General features: G+C 38.5%; 1 protein-coding gene across 1 annotated transcript in view; it reads left to right on the top strand.

Moving 5' to 3' along the window:
* AHR (aryl hydrocarbon receptor) overlaps positions 1–22,877 on the top strand; it is a 97,642-nt gene that overhangs the window by 59,922 nt on the left and 14,843 nt on the right. The window contains exons 4-8 of the mRNA XM_065397653.1: positions 9,443–9,532; positions 11,516–11,639; positions 16,941–17,071; positions 17,497–17,699; positions 19,960–20,069. Of these exons, the coding sequence (XP_065253725.1) occupies positions 9,443–9,532; positions 11,516–11,639; positions 16,941–17,071; positions 17,497–17,699; positions 19,960–20,069 (658 nt within the window). The remainder of the gene's footprint in view (positions 1–9,442; positions 9,533–11,515; positions 11,640–16,940; positions 17,072–17,496; positions 17,700–19,959; positions 20,070–22,877) is intronic.

Genomic DNA, 22,877 nt, shown 5'->3' with positions numbered 1-22,877 from the left:
ATCTCTAACAGACTATTTAAAACAAACAAAAATACCCCCCACCAACAAATACACAAAACCATGCCTTGTATTGATGAGGGTTAAAATGCTAGCCGTCTGTAACCCAGCTTGGAGGCTATTAACTTGGGAATTTATTTAAACATTAAATTACTTTTTAAAAAGCACGTTGTAGAGCACTTTTTTCTATTTTTGATACCTTCATACTCAAGATGTTTGAATTTATTTTGGGTTCAAACTATTTTGCATGCCATGTTTTATTGTGCTATTGTGTTCTAAGTGCCGTTTTAATTTTTTTATTTGTATTTCTATTGTAAATTCAATTGTTACTGAAATTATTTGGCTTATAATAAAATGAACAGGGAGAAAATGTAGTAGGTGTCTTTGAAAAACCATCTGGACTGCAGAAAGTTAAGAATGGAAACTTTCTATATCAATTCTTAAGATATTCAAAACCACAGAATACCACAATGATCCAAAACTCTGCTCACATTTTTGTTGGGTAACTAATGCAACTAAAATGATCAGTGTAAAAAACAAAACAAAAAAGTTCTAACTGATCAAGGACCTATTTAAAGGTTGATGTGGAGCTATTTAAAGATGCATGGTTGAGAATATGTGAATAATAGCATAAGATACCACTGCTAGTTATTGAATACAATATACGGTAGGGCTTTAATTATACCTTTAAGGAACTGGCCCACATAGGGAATAATCATAGAATCATAGGACTGAAAGGGACCTTGAGAAGTCATCTAGTCTAGTCCCCTACACTCATGGCAGGACTAAGTATTATCTAGACCATTCCTGACAGGTGTTTTTCTAACCTGCTCTTAAAAATCTCCAATGCTGGAGATTCCACAACCTCCCTAGGAGATTGTCCCTCAAATTTAGAGGAATGAGGGACTGTAAATAATTTGGTGTAATGAGACTAAGTTCTAGACACGAAAAAGAGTTAATGGAGAATTCAGAAAAGACACCGTGGGTGAGATTCCATGCTGTGCCTCTGCGGGTATGTCTGCAGTGCAATAAAACCCCATGGCTGGCCCGGATCAGCTAACTTAGGCTCATGGGGTCCCAGAGCTCAGGCTTCAGTCTGAGCCCCAGTCAGCTGAAAGCTAAAAGCTACCTTTAGGCCTCCCAAATTCTGGGCTGATCTAGGGGCTGACGTGGCAGCCAGTGTAACTTATAACCCTGGTGGGTTTGTTTAACTATGGTAGCCTGTCCCTGGCTGTCTATGGGCAGCTGTGCTGCCAAGGGTCTATGCAACATTATGCACTGTGGGTCCACCTCTCCCATCCCCAGCACGCTCCACCAAGTTGAAGTTTCACCTGCAGAATGCCTCCTACACTACAATTTGCAAAGTAGACCTCAGAAGACCGCCTTCAGCTCTCTTCCTCAGTTCTATTGCAAGGGGATCTTGTTCCCAGGCTAAAAATGTGAGTGAGAAAGTAAGGAACAAACATAAGAAATGAGGGGAGAGGGCAAATAATACATTAAAGATGCTGTAATGCAAAATCTTCCCTTATTTGTTAATTCTAAAGGCAGAAATTGGCCAGTTGGGAAGTGTTAGTTTTCCAAGGATTTTACTAATATAGAAATCAGCAGGCCCATATGACACACATCGTTGGATATTACGGAATTAGATAACAAAGGTAGTGAACCATTGACACTTACTGAAAATTCACATATGATGTTACCAGAGGATTGCAGAAGACGCCATCATGAAACTGGTAAATGAAAATGTCTGTTCCCAGTAAAATAATGGGACAAACGTTGTCTTTCTATATAGAAGATTATGGAACCATGAACAGAAAGCAGCATAGCTGTATAAAGAACAGATCTGACCAGAAATAGCATTTGCTTTTGTTAAGCAGAAATGCAAAATTATTTCTTGAAGGGAATGCAATACATTTAATTCAAGAGAATAGTGCTGAATAAAGGTTAGAAAAAGAACTACTACAATTCTCTGTTAAAAAAGAACCAAAAGATCAAACATAGCTCTTATAGAAAGAACTGTTTGTTTCCCTGGGACTTCTTCCCAAATTCTTTGAACAACTGGATTAATACTAGAAGGAATGGGGAAAGGGCTGGGAGAATGTCTTTCTTTGGAAATGCGTATGAAACCTTTCGCGCTACAATTTCATCAGTTTTGGAACAACTGTATTCCAAGAGTCTAGGAACAATGTTTTTTGCTTTTTTTAACAATACAGTTTAGAATAATTTTTATCAATATATATTTGGCTGTGGGACTTGGATTGTTTGTCTGATGTAGATGATCCATGGGTGCATCTTCAAAGCCAAATTACTGTGATACACAGGGCCACATTTCCCATTCGGTACTGTAGGCATGCCTAGGGGTGCCTAAAAATTCAAATTTTGTTGCTCCTGTGTCCTGGCAGGGGGCAGGGCCAGCTGAGGGGGAGACAGCTCCACGCAGCCCTGCTGGAGCGCTCCTCGCTCAGCCTGGCAGACAGTAAGTTCCCAGCGGGACTGATGAGTGCGTCCGGGGGGCAGGGCATGGGAGAGTGGGTCTCTGGTGGGATTTATGGGGGTGGGGGAGGTCTATGTGTGTTGGGGTGCTGGGCTGTGTGGGAGGGCTGTGGACAGCGAGGTGCCTAAAAGTTACAAGTGGCGGTACTCCCACTGCCCGCAGCTTTTAGGAGCTACGAGCCCCACAGCTCCCATCTGCCACTGGGAGGCAGGGGCACCCCCGCAGCTCCCAGCTGCTGCCGGGCAGTGGGGGGTGGGCTGGAGCTCCAAGCCCCTGCAGATGGGGGGGAGCTCGGATCTGGGGCAGCCACCAGAGATGGTGTGGGGACCACAAGGTATAAATCCAGCCCTGGTGATGCATGCTACTTGGTCTTACTCTTGCAATGACTGAAAAGCTTGTTAGCATAGAAAGCAATATCTTGTCTCAGTTGGTTCAGCCTGTTACCATAGAGCACCAGTCTTCTGGACCCTGTACTGTCTTCCTATGTGGTTCCAGGTATAGTTCAAAGTATTGGTTAAAACCTATAACAATTTGTGATCTTGGACCTAGATATCTAAAACTTACCTTCTCGAGTCGTGTAATGAAAGATACCATCTGCTGAGCTGCTCTAGGCAGTACTTCATGTGACTAAAATGTTTATAGGTGATGATGTGCTCACTGGAAGATCCTGTCTTCTCTGGTTGTTTGAAAAAGCCTAAATTTGGCAATACAAGTTCAGGTCACGTTGTAAAACCTAAACTTTTGATTCACTTCTACTATCAGGGAGTAGGTAGAGGGAGGGGGAAGTGGTGTGAACGAGACAGGGTTTTTATATACTACTTTGTATTTTGGTATTTTTATTTTCTTTATAAGAACATAAGATGTCCATACTGGGTCAGATCAATGGCTCATATAGCCCAGTATTCTGTCTTCCAGCAGTGGCCAATGCAAGATGCATCAGTGAGAATGAACCAAACAGGGCAATTATCTAGTGATTCATCCCTGATCATCCAGTCAAAGGTTTAGGGACACACAGAGCATGGCCCTGCAATCTCCATGAATTTATCTATTATTTTTTTTAACCCATACTTTGGCCTTTACAACATACACTGGCAGGGAGTTCCACAGGCTGACTGTGCGTTGTTTGAAGAAGTACTTCCTTATGTTTGTTTTAAACCTGCCACCAATTAATTTTGAGTGATTATGTTAAGGGGTAAAGAGTACTTCCTTACTCACTTTCTCCACACCATTCATCATTTTGTAGACCTCTATCTTATCCACCCTTAGTTGTGTCTTTTCTAAGCTGGTCAGTCTTTTTAATCTATCTTCATATGAAAACTGTTCCGTACACCTAATCTTTTTGTCGTCCTTTTCGGTACCTTTTCCAGTTCTAATGTATCTTTTTTTTTTCAGATTGAGTGAACAAAACTTTATGCAGTATTCAAGATGTGGGCGTACCATGGATTTATATAGTGACCATATACTTTCCTAATGGTTCCCAACATGCTGTTAGATTTGTGTGTGTTTGTGTGTTTGTGTGTTGCTGCTGCTGTTGCATGTTGAGCAGATGTTTTCAGAGAACTATCCAAAATTTTTCCAAGATCTTTCTTGAATAGTAACAGCTAATTTAGACCCTTCCCCCCCCCCCCCCCATCATTTTGTATGTATAATTGGAGCTATATTTTCTAATGTGCGTTACTTTGCACTTATCACCATTGAATTTCATCTGCCATTTTTTGGCCCAGTCACCCAGTTTTCTGGGATCCCTTTGTACCTCTCTCCATTGTAGGAATAAATGATCAGTTTTCCACCCTTTGTTTCCTATCTTTTTAACTAGTTACTGATTCATGAGAAGGCCTTCCCTCTTATCCCATGACTGCCTACTTTTTTAAGAGCCTTTGGTGAGGGACCTTGACAATGGCTTTCTGAAAGTCCAAGTACACTATATCCACTGATCACCCTTGTTTACATGTTTGTTGACACTCAACAAATTTTAATAGATTGGTGAGGCATGATTTCCCTTTACAAAAGCCGTGTTGACTCTTCTGCCAACATATCGTGTTAATCTATAATTCTGTTCTTTGCTATAGTTTCAACCAATTTGCCTGGTACAGAAGTTAGGCTTACTGGCCAGTAATTGAAAGGACTGCCTCTGGAGCCTTTTTAAAAGACTGGTGTTACATTAGATATCCTCCAGTCATCTGGTACAGCGGCTGATTTCAGCAATAAATTACATACTACAGTTAGTAGTTCTGCAGTTTTATATTTGTGTTCCTTCAGAACTCTTGGGTGACTACCATCTCATCCTGTTGGTTTATTACTGTTTAATTTATCAATTTATTCCAAAATATCTTCTATTGACCCCTCAATCTAGGACAGTTTCTCAAATTTGTCATCTAAAAAGAATGGTTCAAGTGTGGGAATCTCCCTCACATCCTCTGCAGTGAAGACTGAGGCAAAGAATTCACTTAGCTTCTCTGCAACAGCATTGTCTTCTTTCAGTGCTCCTTTAGCACCTTGATTTCAAAAACTAAGAATCATAATGATATAATAAAGTCAAAATCGAAGTCAGTTAATATTTATAAAACTATCCCAACGTTCTAATTAAATATCTGTTCACAAAGTAGAAGGGTTTTAATATATGTCCTACAGATAAATTATGAACACTCCCTCTAGCACTTTTGAACTTCTACACAATTTGTTTCCTAATAACCCTAGTCACTATTTAGTTTGTAGTTGTCCTTCAAAGGCAATAACAATTCAGTTACTTGGATAAAAGAGAATAAATGTATTCCAATCACTATTCAGGTAGCAATAAATTGTCACTGATGTGTGATGATAAATTCCTAAAATAAATATTTGAATGCAAAAGTAAAATATTTAGTTTAAGTATAAAATTAATTTATTCATATCATCCATAGCCCTCAGTCAAAACCAAAATCAAATCCAACTGTCTTGTCTCCACCTGTCACAGGGTGCACTTGCTGCTGGTGGCATCTCCTCCTGGGTGCTCTGGAGATTAGCTCTGGCCAGGTTTTGTGCCCTCCCCTGGTGGTGTTTCTCCCATAATCCTCTCACCCTGTGTACCACTCACTCCAGGAACCACAGCCTCTCTTTGTGACTCAGCCTTCCAGCCACATAGTTCTCCCTTCCAGGGTATGTAATAAAGTCTTTCCAGAATAAATCAGGCAGTCCTCTGTCATCTGCCTGGTTGATGCCAAATCCCCAGTAGCTGGTAGGGGAACTCGGGCCCACTGTCTACTCTGGGTTCCAGCTCAGAGGCTCTCCAGTGAGTAGCCAAGGCCAGCAATGTCCTACCTAGCTGCTTTCCCCCTGATCCTTTCCTGGCTTCCTTCCTCCCTGGGTTTGCCAGCATCCCGACTCCCTCCTCTCAGGGAGTGACTGCAGCCTACCTTCCTGCAGCATCCTCTAGTTACAAAAACTTCACTTTCTGAGAGAGGTGCTAGAAAGAATTATGAAAGAATTAGAGAGCTTATCTAATGATTGGTGCACAATTAAGGCTCACTTCATTTGCTGGTGTAATTTTTTTTCTACTGACTAGACCATGTCTTATACAGCATCAGTGTAGTGACTGACATGACTACCAGGTACAGTAAATATACCCAGATAATGTGATAGTTGAAAATAAACTACTTAGCAAGGGTACTGTGTTTTGTATAGCACTTAGCACAGTGAGGTCCTTATACATGACCAGGGCTCCTGGTTGCTGTAATAATAAGGAAAAAAATAAGGAATTATCTTCACCAACTTTTTCAAAAGGAACATCAAGAATGATGACCCCAACATTTTTCGTTTTTGTCTATACTTTCTTTGATATTGTCATCTTGAAAATAATCCCTAAAAAAACATGAAAGGGAAAGAATCCTAAAACACTGACTGTAAATTAATATTGATGAAAACTAATTTCCTCAATGACTAGAAAAGCTAATCAGAATTAAAGGTACTTCAGTATATTATTATTTTAATTCTAAGCAGATACAGTGAACAAATACCATGGAAGTATTAAGGTGACCAGTTTACCTTTTAAATGGAGCAAAACACACACATACATAAAAGACTTACTTATACTCGAGACATCCATTGGTTAGGTTTAAAATGAAATTAGTTTTACTTTATCCAGTTTTTAAAAACAGATAAATGACATGATTAAACTGTTGTAACCAAACAAGAAATTGATGAGTTCAAACTTATGTAGGGCACCTATATGCTTACAGAACATTAAGTATTATTTTTCTAATAAAAACTTTGGGAAAGTGATTTATTTTGTATTTTATAGAAACTGAAGTTGCCACTTACCTAACATAACCCATTTTTGGCATGGACAGCCATTTCTCTCTGAACTAAGCATCAGAACCACTATAAAATATGTTGCTCCAGACTGGAGAGATGGCCTCTTCATATTACAATGAGCAAAGAATCTTTGACTTTTGGATGAAAAGGTATAGAAACTAATTTTAGCTGCTGGGCCAGAATGTAATCACACTACAGTTTACAGCATTTTTTTTAATTTTAGGTGTATTAGTACTGTATAAATCAAATCAAAAGAGCACCCAAACAAAGGTCATGACATTTTTGCACTGTATTCACTTTTAATTTATATTATCTTTTAACAAAACCAGGCACTTTACATAACTACTGCATGTCATTTAGTCAGCTATGAGAACTGAAGACTTGTATTGGTTATACTATTAATTTAACTCTGTATTCTTTTTAACTCGTACTGTCACTTATTCTTCCAGGATTAGAACCCTAATATCCTGTTTATAGGTGGAGGGCGCTTCATTTTTGAAAAGTTTTTAAACAGCTCCATAAATGTGACATTTTTGTTTTTTATTTTTTTAATTTTTTTTAAATGTAAGGTGCTCAGAGAGTCTTCAAAAAGGTAATTTAATGGACTATTTAACCTGACCTTATTAAACCCTGGTAATGGGAAGAACAAATTGAAGTAGTAACTGCACCCTAAGAGGGAGAATTTATGCAATAACAGTTGTGCCGAGGACCACGAATGTGTAGGTGTGGTGGGTAATTCTTTGTAATGAGATTCATTCTCTTACTTTAGTTTGTAAACATGACAGTATTTTATCATTCATTTACTTTGTGATCTAGAAGTTGCAAATAATAATTTTTCACACTAAAGATTTTGAAATGTGCTTATTTGAACACATTGTCAAAGTCTAACTCTAAATGCAACTATGGTAATTAAATGGCAAAACATACTTAGTTCAGTCCCTTGAGACAGCCTTTTGTTAAAATCTTGACTGGAATCCATGAAAGTAAATCAGCACCTTTTAGATGAGCTGCCAAGTCACAAATGTTCTGTTTGCTATCACAACAATCGCTGTGAACCATATTGGTTGTGAGCTCAGATAAATACCCTTTGCGTGACTTTAAATAAGGAGCTACTTTGTCTAGTTCTTCATAAAGGGAAAACTCTCTTTAAAAACATTGTTTGCTTGCAGCGTCTGCTAGTACAGAGGTTTTCAGCTGCATATTTTAAATGATCTGCAAAATGCTTTTTTAATCATATAGAGAGCTTGATGACTTACTTGCCTCTCCATGTAAGGCCTGTGTGCACTATAAGTAAAATAGATTTGGTTCCATTTTTTACTGCACATGATATTTTATCTGTTAATTGTGCAAAAGGTTTGGGTTATCTAAGCCTTGCTAAAGTTCCATTTGCACCACACGTTGGTTGGGAGAATTGTGTTGTAACTAGATCTATATTGGTTTTACAGTACTGCTCATTACCATAGTAACTCAACATCTTCAACAATAAATCGGTAGCAATAGAGAAGTTACTAGTGAACTTCATGGAGTCTTTGTGCTTTTCCCTTTTGGGGTTAAAGCTCTGAGATAATGTGTGTTTTGTTTTTATGTATTTAAGTCCCCATTCATTGTTGTACTTGTGGTGTGGACAAGCCTATAAATAAGTAAAAGGTAATTTTTAAGATGTTTATCTGTTATGCACTTAAAATTGAGAATCTATTATGCAATCTGAGCTAACCCTGCATTATTGCCTTATTTCTTCTATTATTGGGACATTTTATTTTTAATAAATATTAAGGAAAAAATTCATCCTCGGTGTAAATGACTTAATAGGACTTACTGTAGTGTTTTCCCTCAGTAGTGTTTCATCAGGAATTAATTAAACTCGATATGTAGAATATAAATAAGTTTAGTATTTCAACTAACCTTTTAGAAATTAATTTACACTTACCACATACCTGTTTGGGGTGCATGACTCATTATCAGTTCATGATTTGTAGAGGTATGACTGTCTTGTGATTTGTGGTGTAAAGTAGGAGGGATCTATGGACAGAGTTAGAGGTGAGCTGATTATCTTAATCCTGCATTTATGGACTTTTGAATATCTGAGGTTTTAAGATGTAACTTACTGTAAGTTAATTTCCCGGCTTTCAGGTATTTATTTTCTTTTGAAATTAGAGTGGCCTATTAGTTTTCCACTCTGAAGTTATTTGATAAATATTTGCATCCTTAACTACAGTTCATTGTTATAGTACCAACTCCTCTCAATTTATAAAAGCACATCTCTGCATTATTATTTTCCACAATAATAAAAAGTGCTACATAGGAACTAGGTGGTAGTGTTATGCGCTTGGAGAACGATGGCTTAAAAGTCAGTATGCAGAAATGTGTACTTAGGATTTTATATAAAATCTTTTCTTTCAGATTCAGATTGCATTATACAGAATTGCATACCTTTGTAAGGTACTGGTAAAATCAGGACTTAATTGTCTAACAGTGTAAGTAGGGAAATTTTTGATTTCTTTTAAAGTGATACTTTGTTTTAATGCATTGCAGTTCAAACTAAAGCTGGAGGTGCAAAACCAGCCAATAGGTTTATAGAAACACTGAAATTTATAGAAACGCTATTTAATCTGGAATTCTGTCTTTCAAGCTAACCGATTTTGGTGTTTTTTTTCTTTCCAGGCATTAAATGGCTTTGTGCTGGTTGTTACAGCAGATGCTCTAGTCTTTTATGCCTCTTCAACCATCCAGGACTATCTGGGGTTCCAGCAAGTATGTCTTTTTTTCTTTCTTTTTCTCCTCACTCCCCTCTTTCTCCCCTTCCCTCCCCACCCCCCAACAAGTTTTTATTGATTTCTAGAACATTTTAATTAATGATTTCCTAAGGCTTCAATGCTCATATTTAGTCTTTGATAATTTACATGGAAAATAATCTCAGTTAAATATTTTGAGCTGGATTACTTTGGTACTATACTTCTTTAGTATTAGCTGATATAGTAGAGAAGGGGTCTTGTGCCAAGCAAAATAGGAATATTTTTCCAACATTGTGTTAAGCAAGTCAGGGAACTTTCAGTTAAATTGTCTGTACTGGAACAAATGTTTGAAATCATATGAAATGCTGCACAATTTACGGTGCTGAATGGTACATCATTCACTAGAAAGGTAATTTTAATAGAAACTTTTCTTAATAAATGACCTACATATGCTTTAAGGTTAGTTTAATTATGTATTGGGTTAACTTACTAATTTTTTTTAGTTCCTTTTGCGTTTGTTTTTCTTCAAGTATAATACCTTTTTTGTAAATGACTCACTGTGTAAATGAAGGAACTGAGTTTTTGTTTAATGATAATATCACTTAATATATAAGCCAAACCAATTATGTTGTGCTGCAGAATATAAAAAAAAAATCCTGTTTAGTGGAAAATGATCATACTGATATCCGGAAGGTACAGTTGTACTTAACTTCGTCACCACCTGGGATTAATACAGATGTGTCTTGCTGGGTGCTGGATATATATGCTAGATGGTGATATATGTAGTTGCTGTTAGACCCAATAGAATCTCTTCTTACTTTTATCATCTTAGCCAATGGATAAGGGCATTGGGAATTTTAGTTTTAAAAGCAAATGCTCCAAACAAAATATATATATTTTTCACGTTACACATCTTTGTTGAAAAATAAGAAAAGTTGGAAAAACAGAGTAGGTATGAAATGCACATTGTAACTGCAAAATGTCAAGTTTGCATTTCTTATGGAATGAAAAGTAAAGCTTAAAACTTAGATTAAGATTTAAAAATTAGTATTTCTGGCAGTTTTTCTAGTAATTGTTGACTTTTTTTTAATAAAACATGGATAAAGCAAAGAACTAATTCATTTGAGCTAAACTGTTGCTTCTGCCAAAACCATCTTATATTCCTTATGTCCTTGTTATTTAGATACTGTGAGTTTATATAATGGTTGATACCACAGAAAGCAAATATTTTCTAAGAGAACCTACAGCACAGAAATTTATCTTAATTTACTGATCCTGCTTTTGGAATTCTTTTCTTAGCTTAAAAAGTTTTCCTTCAATTCTTTCAACCCCTGATGCAGGAAGTTCTTAATTTTTGGCTCGCGTCCCGTTCTTAAGCACCATTACTGCAGATGATAAGGCAGTTTAATAATTAAAGATATAAATGGACCTTAGATAGGGAAAGATTTCAGGCAAACAAAACCAACGTTCAGAGTTTATACTTGTCTTATATTTGTGAGTTTCTTTGGGACCTTGTCTCCTAGCACAACTATGCTCAAGTCCTGATTGGCACTGTACTTACTTTGCTCCTATATAAACTGGAGTGTGCTTTAAGAAAAACCATTTCATCTTTATCTCCTTTTTTTTTTAAAAAAAGAGAGACATTGTCATTTCTGTATATGGCAAAGCTGTTTTCTTATTTTTACATTTCTGTTAGGCTGTCATGGACAATGAAGAGTGAAAAATAAAACCTTGATAGGCTGAGCTTGTGTCAGAAGAAAACCAAAATATAACAGGAAGGAATTCAGTTCTAATGGGCACGACTGGATTCTTTTATGAGCATTTACAAATGATTTCATGAAACTTCTTGTTCTTAAATACAAACTTATATTATTGTATCTCTAGTGAGATGGATTGTAGTATCCAGTTCAGCAACCAGTCATGTAATTGAAGTCAATAAGATGACTTTGGTACTGTCATCAGAGATGTCTTACTCTCTCAACTTTTTCCTTTTTGTGTATAGTCTGATATTATACACCAGAGTGTATTTGAATTGATTCATACAGAAGACAGACCTGAGTTTCAGCGTCAGCTTCATTGGGCGTTAAACCCTGCACAACCGACAGATTCTGCACAGAGAAAACAAGGTGAGAATGCAATCAACTAGCTTACAGTTGCCTTTTATGTATTTGTATTCTAAATCATAAATTCTCATTTCAGATAAGCATTTAACACATGACTCTTGCATAAACAAGATTTTAGTTTCACTTTAAATGGAAAATTACAGGTGGAAAATATTGTTTTGAAGCGCAAATCCCAAGCCTTGCACATCGCATCACTACTCATTAATTAGGGTGAAATAATGTGATGCCTAGGATGGATATTATGTTTCTAAAAGTGCCCAAATGTGATTTTTATTTCATAAACTGAAGATACAAACACACACAACAACCAATCAATTTATCTAAACATCTCTGTCAGGAGGGAGGAAAGGTCTTGATCATGTCTCTTTGAATGAAGTGTGGGTGTCCCTTCCATGAAATTATGCATTTATTACACATCCTCTTCTGATATACTGAGCTTGACATCAAATTTGTTAGCTCAATCAGGACGTCATTTAAATCGTGTGACATACCTTTTCAGCACTTTTGGCCCATCTTCTGTGATGGCTGAAGGGGTGCATTTGTCACATCTTTGCACTGGAAAAGTGCATTGTTGGCTGTGGAAGAGTGGCTTTTTATTCCCTGTTCCGATATGAAGTCTCTCTCACGTACACCCCCTCCTGGGTAGGAGCAGGCAAAAGAACAAAAGGTAGCTGAATACACAAGAGGGATGGCCCTTAAAACCAGAGACTATCCTAATTGGCCTTATGAGGTAGGTGCCAATTTGATCTTTTGGATTGAGAAGCAATTAGTAATATATCTCTTACCTATAGGGACTGGCAGAGCTGCCTTTATGGCTGACTTCCTGTAATAACAAAGGAACTGAATACTACCTAGTAAAGCCACCAAACTAATCAGTATCCAGGTAACCATGTGGTTTCATAGAATCATAGAAGATTAGGGTTGGAAGAGACTTCAGGAGGTCATCTAGTTCAACCCCCTGCTTAAAGCAGGACCATCCCCAACTAAGCCATATTTGGAGATACTTTTTTTTGGTGCAACATTTTTACAATTTACATTATTTGGAAAACCATCCAAAAGTTGTACACCTCTACCTCGATATAACACTGTCCTCGGGAGCCAAAAAATCTTACCGCGTTATAGGTGAAACCGCGTTATATTGAACTTGCTTTGATCCACCGGAGTGCGCAGCCCCGCTCCCCCCCCCCCCCCCCCGGAGCGCTGCTTTACCGTGTTATATCCGAATTCGTGTTATATCGAGGTAGAGGTGTATTTGAATTATCATACATACCAACTTCATTGATACTCTTAGATTGAGCTTTAATAAGGCTTTTGTACTGCTCTTTTTATAGCAATGCAAATGGTATTTGGGCCTTCACCATTGAAACTGCATGACAAAGAGGGCAAGGCATTTTATATCCATAGAGGACAGAAGACCTTTATTAGGTTGAAAACATTTTGGATAAGTGCATTTTGGCACTGTAGTTTTATAAATATGTGGGCCAGGCCCCATCTTCCTATTTATTATTGGATTATTTTCACTTTGAATCCACCAAACAAGGAATAATCCATATTATGGTCAATCTACCTACATAAGGAAATTTGATTTAAAATTTTACAGTTTCCCTTTAACCTTCTTAAATTGCAGACAGATGGCATACTTCAATATTTAATAAGGTAAATGTTCACTAAGCTAGGTAGGAAAAGACCAAATATCCTTGACCTGTGGTCTTGGCAGGGCAGGCACCAGCCGAGCAAGCTGGTGCTTGGGGCGGCAGCTTGTAGGAGGCGGCATTCTGCCCAATCCTAGGGCGGCACGGCTGCTTTTTGTTTTTGTTTTGTTTTTTGTTATTGTTCCGCTCCGGCCACCCTGTAGGGGGCAGCGGCGTGGAGGACGGGAGCGCCCTGCAGCAAGCCCGGCAGGGCAGCCCGCATCCTTCCCTCCCAGCCGACCGGAGCAGTGCAGAGCCCTCCCGGCAGGGGGCACGGTGGGCGGGGCCGCCTGGCAGAGCCCCACTGAAGCCCTGGCTGCACCCCTTCTCTCTCTCCCCCCGCTCCCTCTCCCTCCCCCCGCTTGCCGGGGCACATCTGCAGGGCAGGGAGTCCCCCTGCATCCTGGCTCCGGCCGCGCCGCAGGTTTTTGGTTTTTTTTGCTTTGCTGTTCTGGCCGCCGCGGTTTTTTTTTTTTTTTGCTTGGGGCGGCCAGAAAGCCAGAGCCGGCCCTGGGTCTTGGCTCATTTAGAGCTCAGTGTGCTTCACAGTTGTTGGTGTTCCTAGTACAAAACAATTTGTTTGTGTTTGTGACTCAACTAGGTTTTTATAGTGTTTATACCAGATGTGTAAATTGATCCAGATCTAGCTGAAAACATACTACAGTGAACATGTCTTTTGATTTAGTGTTGGGACTTAATTTAGCAAACAGCTGTTGTCAGAAGACATATTTGTATAGGGTGGTTTACTCTAGAGTGAAAAAGCATTCCAAGATTAAAAATTCCTTTTAACAGCGCAGAGCAACTTATAAATAATGTTGTGTGAAAAGGTAAGACCATAGCTTAACTCAGCATCAGTTTTCACTTGAATGATGGAAGTAATGCAAGAACAGAGTAGGAATATTAGTGCTATGCAGTATGTTTCTAGTTTACTTAAAACTGTTAAACTGTTTTCACACCAGATTACTTGTAAATTGGGAAAATACAGCTTTTGGTTCTCAGGTCTTTTTTTATTATTATTTAATTCAGATACATAACAAATGTCACATTTATGATCACAAGGACCCTGATATGTTAGTGAAAGCATTATCTATTTTAATTCACTTCTGATTTTTAATACCCTCATCTCATATACATATATTTGTCTTGATTTGTACTTTTAGTGACCCACAGGATAAAAGTGCTATGGACACTGAACAAACATTTTACCAATTGTGAGGCATGGTTGGAGTTAAGGGCAGAATGGAAAGGAAAAGTTCATTCAACTAGCCATCCATTTACTGGACCTGTAAATCAGAAAATTTAGTTTCTGATGTTAGAAACCATTAGTTTTCAGTGTAGTACAAACATTTCACATTTAAATAGTAAATTGTGTGTATAGTATGGTAATCTGGATTATTAACATGTTTTCATGGCTGATAACATTTTCTTCTTATATGGAAAACTGAAAACATTCCATGTATGCCATTTTGCTGTTTTTACTTTCCTTTTTTGGTTTGTTTTCATAGGGGGAAATAGTAGGTATGACAGTAAGGAAGACAGTATAAAAATGGGTTTTCCATAATGAAACATGGTTCAAAATTTCAGATGTAGCTCTGCTGTGGAGGGAGCCTGCTGTGTTAGTACTAAGAGTAAGATTAAGTCCAAGAAAGAACAAGACAGCGATTGAGTACCCTAGATCATATTATTCAGGTTACGCTATGTTGATTTCTGTTACAGAATGTTTCTATGAATTACCTGAGTTGTTAGTGTTAATGTTCATATTGCCATTTTTGGCATTCATAGTTAATTATAGGTGGCTTTTAACACCTTGAAATTAGAGTCCAGGTTTCATGACCTTTTAGATCCCTGGATCCAAAAAAGCAGTGCCAGTGTGTACGTTTGGGTCTTTTCTATTTCTAAGGAAGTTAGAAGAAACTTTCAGACATTCTTGAGTGCAGCTGTACCATGGATAGTTAAATGTGTATTGCTGAAGAGTGTTTCAAGACTGTATAAAATTACTCCCAAAATAGTGAGAGAGAGAATGGTACTGTAGCTAATGTGCAACTCATTTACTTTATTATGTTTGATATATGAGAAACAATAAATTAGATCTTGCTTGAGATCTGGAATTTAATGTTTGTGTTTTTTTATACCATCAAAATCAGTTTCCTCAATTGACTTCGTGTAGTTTTTCATTGATACTCTTAGTTATTGAATTTCTATTAGAGTAAATGCCAGAGCAAATTTTGTGTAGGTTTTACGCACCTGATTAGTTTATTTTAATCAAGCTCTTTGCACAACTCCAAAGCCACGCTGTATATACTGCATAAGAGATCTTATAGTTCTTACTAAAAAATAGGTATATCTCCACATATTATTATTATTATTATTATCTCATAGAACTGGAAGGGACCTTGAAAGGTCATTGAGTCGAGTCCAGTCCCCTGCCTTCACTAGCAGGACCAAGTACTGATTTTGCCCCAGATCCCTAAATGGCCCCCTCAAGGATTGAGCTCACAACCCTGGGTTTAGCAGGCCAATGCTCAAACCACTGAGCTATCCCTCCCCCCCCGGGAAAACTGTGTGGCAGTTTTCTCAATTGCATCTGTATGTGCATATGAATTATTTTGGTAGGTCACTTTGGGGGTGTGTGTATGTGTATATGTATATATTGCCTGCACAGAGTACTTCATTAACTGACATTGAACAGACATAGTACAGTAATTATAATGTGTAACATCATGCAGATCATATGGTCAGTTTGCAGGTTACTGATGCAATATTTTTTGCATTGTTTCGTGGACCTTAACAGTTGAAGTATAAATTAATGCCTGAATGTCACTTCACCAGCAAATAGTTATCCTAAATTGCCAACACAGTATCATTTTACCACCTCAGTTACACATCCTTAAGTTGCACATGCTTCTGATGGATAGAACTACACACTGATTTCATGATCAGCACTGTACACAACAAATCTTGCTGCTTTTGTCGTTTCTGTATTCTGCACCTGCTATTGAGACATCGCAATATATGAATAGGAGAATGTTTCTATAAAAATAAACAAACATTTAACAAGTGGCAGTGTGCACAACTGAACAGAGCAGCTGATCTGTGGCACTTTTCCTGTTGGATTTTGTTAGATGCTTGGAGAGTTATGATTTCTTAATGCAATACTAGGCGTCAACAGGAAATGCTGTAGGATTTTCAAAAGGACTCAGTGGAGTTAGGTGCCCAAGGAAAATAAATTGGAGTTGACTGCCAAACTCCCTTTGAAAATCCCACCTGTAAGGCAGTGTGGACATTGTCCATGGAGAAATATAATTTTCCAAGACTGCTTCAAAATCTGAATCATAAACTAAAAAAAGGACTACTAAAGAACAACTAGGAGGTGTGTTTGACACAATTCTACAGTATGATAAACAGTTAAACACAATCCTATCAGGAGAACTGATATTTAAACCATTTCTAGTGGTGCAGTCAATGTAGGTCTTGAGGATGTTTCCAATTTACATTGTTCATGTTCAGGTCATGACCTGAGACTTTGTTTATGGGGCGGAAGATCATTTGTTATAGATAGCCTTCACTAGGTGTTTCTCTAAAAATAACCCTTATAAATAATCTTTTCCTGCAGGAGATAATGCTTTTTCACAGCCAGCAGCCTATTATAAGCCAGAACAGCTTCCTCCAGAGAATTCTTCCTTTATGGAAAGAAATTTTGTCTGCAGATTACGGTGCCTTCTGGATAATTCATCTGGGTTCTTGGTGAGTATACAATTATATAAAGGCTTCCACTATTGCCTAAAGTGTATAAAACTAGAGAATGGCGGTAATAGTGCCTAGGAATAAAATAAAAGATTCTCTGAATCCATCTCCGCTTACATAGAGTTCAAAACAATGCAGCTTTTGTTTACTGGTGATGTTCTGTTTTACACCAGGTTTTCTGTGTTTGCTTTTTGAGATGGGTTTATGGGGTAATAGATTTCTAAATGACAAGCATCTAAGTATAGCAGCATAACTCTCTATTTTTTTATCAATTTTATAATATTAATTAAGGTCCAAAGCATGAATGTGATGGAAGTTAAAATAAGTGCCACTGTTCAGAGAAGTGTGTTTAAAAAAAAAAAAAAAAGTTTGATGCGTGAATATCTCTCTAATCTGTGATCACTATATATTTTCCTCATCTGAAGGCCATGAATTTTCAAGGGCGATTAAAGTTTCTTCATGGACAGAACAAGAAAGGGAAGGATGGCTCTCCTGTCTCTCCTCAGCTGGCTTTATTTGCAGTGGCTACCCCACTGCAGCCTCCATCCATCCTTGAGATACGAACCAAAAACTTCATTTTCAGAACCAAACACAAACTGGACTTCACACCTATAGGCTGTGATGCAAAGTAGGTACACGGTCATCTACATAGCATGTTACATTTCCCTGTACACTTGCAGCTGAAATAGATCTCTGCATCTTTAAAGTGTTTAAATGGGTACCTTTAGGTGAGCATTGGAGGTGATTGTGTATTGGGGTGGTAAGTAGTATTTTGTCATTAGGTTTTTCTCCTCCACTGCTGGAAGATATAAAGCACTTGTAGATAGAAAGGGTACTGTCTACAGATATCCTCTTCAGAAACTGTTTGATAATATCGGTGTCCTGAGCATTATCAAAACAAAAAATTGCTCTTCAGAAGTATCTTTATGAATTAGGGATAAAAGTAGCCCCTGGGAGGGATGATTTAGAATACTCTCCACTGATGAGGATGAAGTTAACCCAAATCAAAGCATCTTTCTCATTGCTTCCTCCTCCTCCTCCACTACACCCAGCCACCTTTTCAATTCAAATAGATGTAAACTACTATGGAAATGTGATTTGCAAATTAGCTATAAGTGAAACAAAATTATACAGAAATTAATCACATGAAATAATTGTTTTGCACAGTGCTTTGGACCAGTTTCCTTCCAAACCATTATTTTGTCTTCATTTTAAGAAAATAAACCCTACTACATTTCTAGATCAGCGTAGCACAACCATGCCCCAAGCATGGCAAAAAGCGCACTAAATAGATTCCTCTTACAAGATAAAATCCTCTGGCCTCTCCTGAGTTTTTCCCTTCTCCCTCCCTTTCTGAGGTCAGATTTTCAGTGTTCTCAATGCTTTAAATCTTCCCTCCCATTTATGATTGGGTAACCCTGGTCAGATTCCCCTGGACCGGTGGTGCACAATGTACAGCCAGATTATCCTCCACCCTTTCCATCAGTATGAGTATGCTTTTTCTATATTCCCCCAACTACTACTAATCCCAATAAAGAAAAGTAGATGTGAATATATAAAAGAGAAGTAAAATTTACTAGCCATGAGGTTGCTGTCTTCATCTCTTCCTCTTTCCATTTTTGTTTTTGTATTTATTATATTGTCTTACCTTCCATCTCCCATTTTTCTTGTCATTTTTATTCACAAACCACTTATTCTTTATTTTGTCTCTTGTTTCCTTTCCTTTTTATTTTCTCTCTTCCTTTTGTTACCCACATCTTTCCTTTTACTTTCTACTGCATCTTCCTTTCTTTGGATTCCCCATTTATTTGCATCTTCCATTTGCGCCCCAGGTGTCTTCCTCCTCAGTCTTTCCTTCCACTGAGCATTCCACTGTCTAACACTCTGGGAGATACCCCCAGCTCCTTCAAAATTATTGCCTCTTCCATTCTTCTTCCCCATTCCTGATAATATCCTGTTGATCCTGCTGTGGCCACAAAGGGCTCTTATAGACTCCTGTTGACTTCTATGGAGCATGGTGCTACTGCCAGCACAACTCTTGTGTTCCCTTTAGTACAGTGGCGTTCACGTCCACTCCCACACTGAGCAGCTCAGGTGAGTGGCAGCTGGCATGAAATGCAGAAGATGGAAGAGGTGTTTAATAACTGGAGGAAGGAGATGCTTAAACTTTTTTTAAGAGAAGGGGGGTTAAGAGACATCATGGGCTTCTGTGCCGCAGAACTAGAGCACACAGTGCCAGTCTCCCTTTGCTGACTCTGGTTCAATGGGACTCATGTCTTCACAGACCACCTAATTACACTATGAGCATCCCCAGACTCTTCAGTAACATAAGTGACATATTCTTGAATACACCTTTGGCTAGAATAGATGTAGAAAATTGCCCAGAATACTTATCTAACTAGCAAGGAAATGTTAGGGGGGAAATTTAATGCCATATTTAACACCTACCAGTAAAACATGGCTTGATTTGCACGCACACACAAAAGTGCCAAGCAGACTAGGGTCCCGTGGGAGCTACTGCTTGCACGGTAATTCTGAAAATTATCCCACTTATTTGCTGATACATAACAAAATACAGAATTAGGAGCATAACTTTAAATATCTATTTTTGGAAATCCTAGCCTTAATATCCAATTTTATTTTGTGAAAGCATTTCTGTATTCTGAAGTCAGCTTAGGTAAATAATAAAGGCCGTATGGCTCATGATGTATTTGCTAAATTTTGTAAGAAGAATCACATAAAATCTTGCATAAAATCTTTATTGTAAATACTGATGACATACTCTGCTATAGCAGAAATGTTTAGCCCTGATTGATTAATTCCTGTGTTCATACTGTACATTGATACACCAGTAGTGCTACAGTTTGTTTTCCCTTTTTGTCTTACAGAGGAAAAATTGTGCTGGGATACACTGAAGAAGAGCTGTGTATGAGAGGAACAGGATATCAATTTGTTCATGCAGCTGATATGCTTTATTGTGCTGAGAATCATATCCGAAGTAAGTGTAATTTGCCATCTGTGAGGCAGGCTGCTAAAACAAGCAAAGATTACATTTATAATAAAGCTGTTATGAAACATAACCAAAATTAATCTAGTCCAGGGGTTCTCAAACTGGGGGTCGGGACCCCTCAGGGGGTCGTGAGGTTATTACATGCGGGGGTCGCGAGCTGTCAGCCTCCACCCCAAACCTCGCTTTGCCTCCAGCATTTATAATGGTGTTAAATATATAAACAAGTGTTTTTAATTTATTAGGGGGTCACACTCAGAGGCTTGCTATGTGAAAGGGGTCACCAGTACCCAAAAGTTTGAGAACCACTGATCTAGTTATTTACAGAATAAACACTTTTCTTTGTACATGTCCTTCTGCTGCATATAAGTTTATACTAGAAGAAGAAATATTTAATATTCCTATCTAGACCCATTTTGGTTAAATATCCCAGTTCCTGTCATATCCTGCTGTTCACAGTTCCTGTTCCCCACAGCCCAATTGCTGCTATTTCAGCAACTTCTCTTAGGGAGATGGATTTTAAGATAGTTTTCCTGTAAGAGGCTAAAATAAGAACTTTCTATGACCTACAGGCACTTCTCTTTTACTCTTCGTTGGAGGTAATGTTTAATAATTTCCCGCTATCCCCTTAGACATCTGTAGTAAATCACCTACACCCTGCTCTTCATTGATCATTTGTAAAGCAAACTGGTTTGCTATCCCCCATTCTTTCACCCAAAGGGGTGACCAGTAGGCACACAGTCCTCCCTGATATGTGCAATCTCACATGTGTAAGTGGACCCCTGTGTCTGTTCAGAGCCCCATTAATAATCTGTCAGATCTGCCCACTCAGATCAGCTTGCAGGCTTGGGAGCCTTAAAGAACAAGTTGGTGGCACACTCAATCACCCCCACCCAAATCCAATCATGCAATGAATGTAAATATTACAAAGGTAGCTTTATTACTTCCAATTTCTGGCTGAGACCAGGATTGGAAATGGTGGCGCTGAAGGGAAAACCATTTCAAACATTTCAGAACCTCAAAAGATTTGTTTTTTAAAATGTGAGAAGGTTCAGGGAAGACGTGGAATAATTTTTCCCTACTGGTTTTCTCCACTCTGGTGCTAAGTATATTAAATGCCTCCTTATAAAATAGATTTTTTCTATTAGGGACTGTCAAGGCTGTATCCCCACTTAGAACTTTAGGGTACAAATGTAGGGGCCTGCATGAAAACTTCTAAGCTTATCTACCAGCTTAGCTCTGGTCCGCTGCCACCATCTCAAGAATTCCCTCCCTGGGAAGCCTTGAGAAACCTTTCACCAATTCCCTGGTGAATACAGATCCAAACTCCTTGGATCTTAAACAAGGAGAAATTGACCCTTCCCCCCTCCTTCCTTTCACCAACTCCTGGTGAATACAGATCCAAACCCCCTTTGGATCTTAAAACAAGGAGAAATCAATCAGGTTCTTAAAAAGAAGGCTTTTAATTAAAGAAAAAGGTAAAAATCATCTCTGTAAAATCAGTATGGAAAATAACTTTACAGGGTAATCAGACTTAAAGAGCTCAGAGGACTCCCCTCTGTCTTAGGTTCAAAGTGTAGCAAACAAAAATAAACACTCTAGTAAAAGGTACATTTACAAGTTGAGAAAAACAAAGTAAATCTAAGACGCCTTGCCTGGCTTTTACTTACAATTTTGAAATAAGAGAGACTTATTTAGAAAGATGGGGAGAACCTGGATTGATGTCTGGTCCCTCTCAGTCCCAAGAGCGAACAACCCCTTAAAACAAAGAGCACACACAAAAGCCTTTCCCCCCCCCAAGATTTGAAAGTATCTTGTCCCCTTATTGGTCGTTTGGGTCAGGTGTCAGCCAGGTTACCCGAGCTTCTTAACCCTTTACAGGTAAAAGGATTTTGGAGTCTCTGGCCAGGAGGGATTTTAGTACTGTACACAGGAGAGCTGTTACCCTTCCCTTTATAGTTATGACACGCCCCCCAAATCACAGATAGTGTTGGACGTTTGGTTCCACACTGGCTGTGATTTCTTCCTGGAGTTCTAGGAGAAAACAGAGTTAACAAGACACATGTACCTTTAGACATACTACTGATTATATAAAAACTAACAATATGTTTCATTCCAAGAACAATTGTTAACCAGTTAACTCTGGGAAACTTTCCCGGGAGAGTGCATCAGCCACTTTGTTAGAAGCTCCCGAAATGTGTTGTATTTTAAAATCAAAATCTTGGAGAGCTAAACTCCACCGAAGAAGTTTTTTGTTATTTCCCTTGGCGGTATGAAGCCACTGTAGCGCAGCATGGTCTGTTTGTAGTTGGAAACGCCGTCCCCAAACATATGGGCGTAACTTTTCCAGCGCGTACACAATGGTGTAGCATTCCTTTTCGCTGATTGACCAGTGGCTTTCCCTCTCAGACAGTTTCTTGCTGAGAAACACGACAGGATGGAATTCTTGATCCGGTCCTTCCTGCATTAAAACTGCTCCCACGCCTCGCTCGGAAGCATCTGTGGTTACTAGGAACGGTTTGCCAAAGTCTGGGGCCCTTAGCACAGGGTCAGACATGAGTGTTGCCTTAAGCTGGTTAAAGGCCTTTTGACACTTATCAGTCCACTGAACTGCATTTGGCTGTTTCTTTCTGGTTAGGTCTGTCAGCGGGGCGGCGATTTGGCTGTAGTGTGGTACAAATCGCCTATAATATCCGGCCAAGCCTAAGAAGGATTGGACCTGTTTCTTTGACTTTGGAACCGGCCACTTTTGGATAGCATCCACTTTGGCCTGTAGGGGATTTATAGTTCCTTGACCCA

The sequence above is a fragment of the Emys orbicularis genome, chromosome 2, assembly GCF_028017835.1.
Source record: "Emys orbicularis isolate rEmyOrb1 chromosome 2, rEmyOrb1.hap1, whole genome shotgun sequence".
Taxonomy (NCBI): Eukaryota; Metazoa; Chordata; order Testudines; family Emydidae; genus Emys; species Emys orbicularis.
The sequence above is the reverse complement of the archived record's forward strand: the minus strand, read 5'-3'. Positions and strand labels throughout refer to the sequence as shown.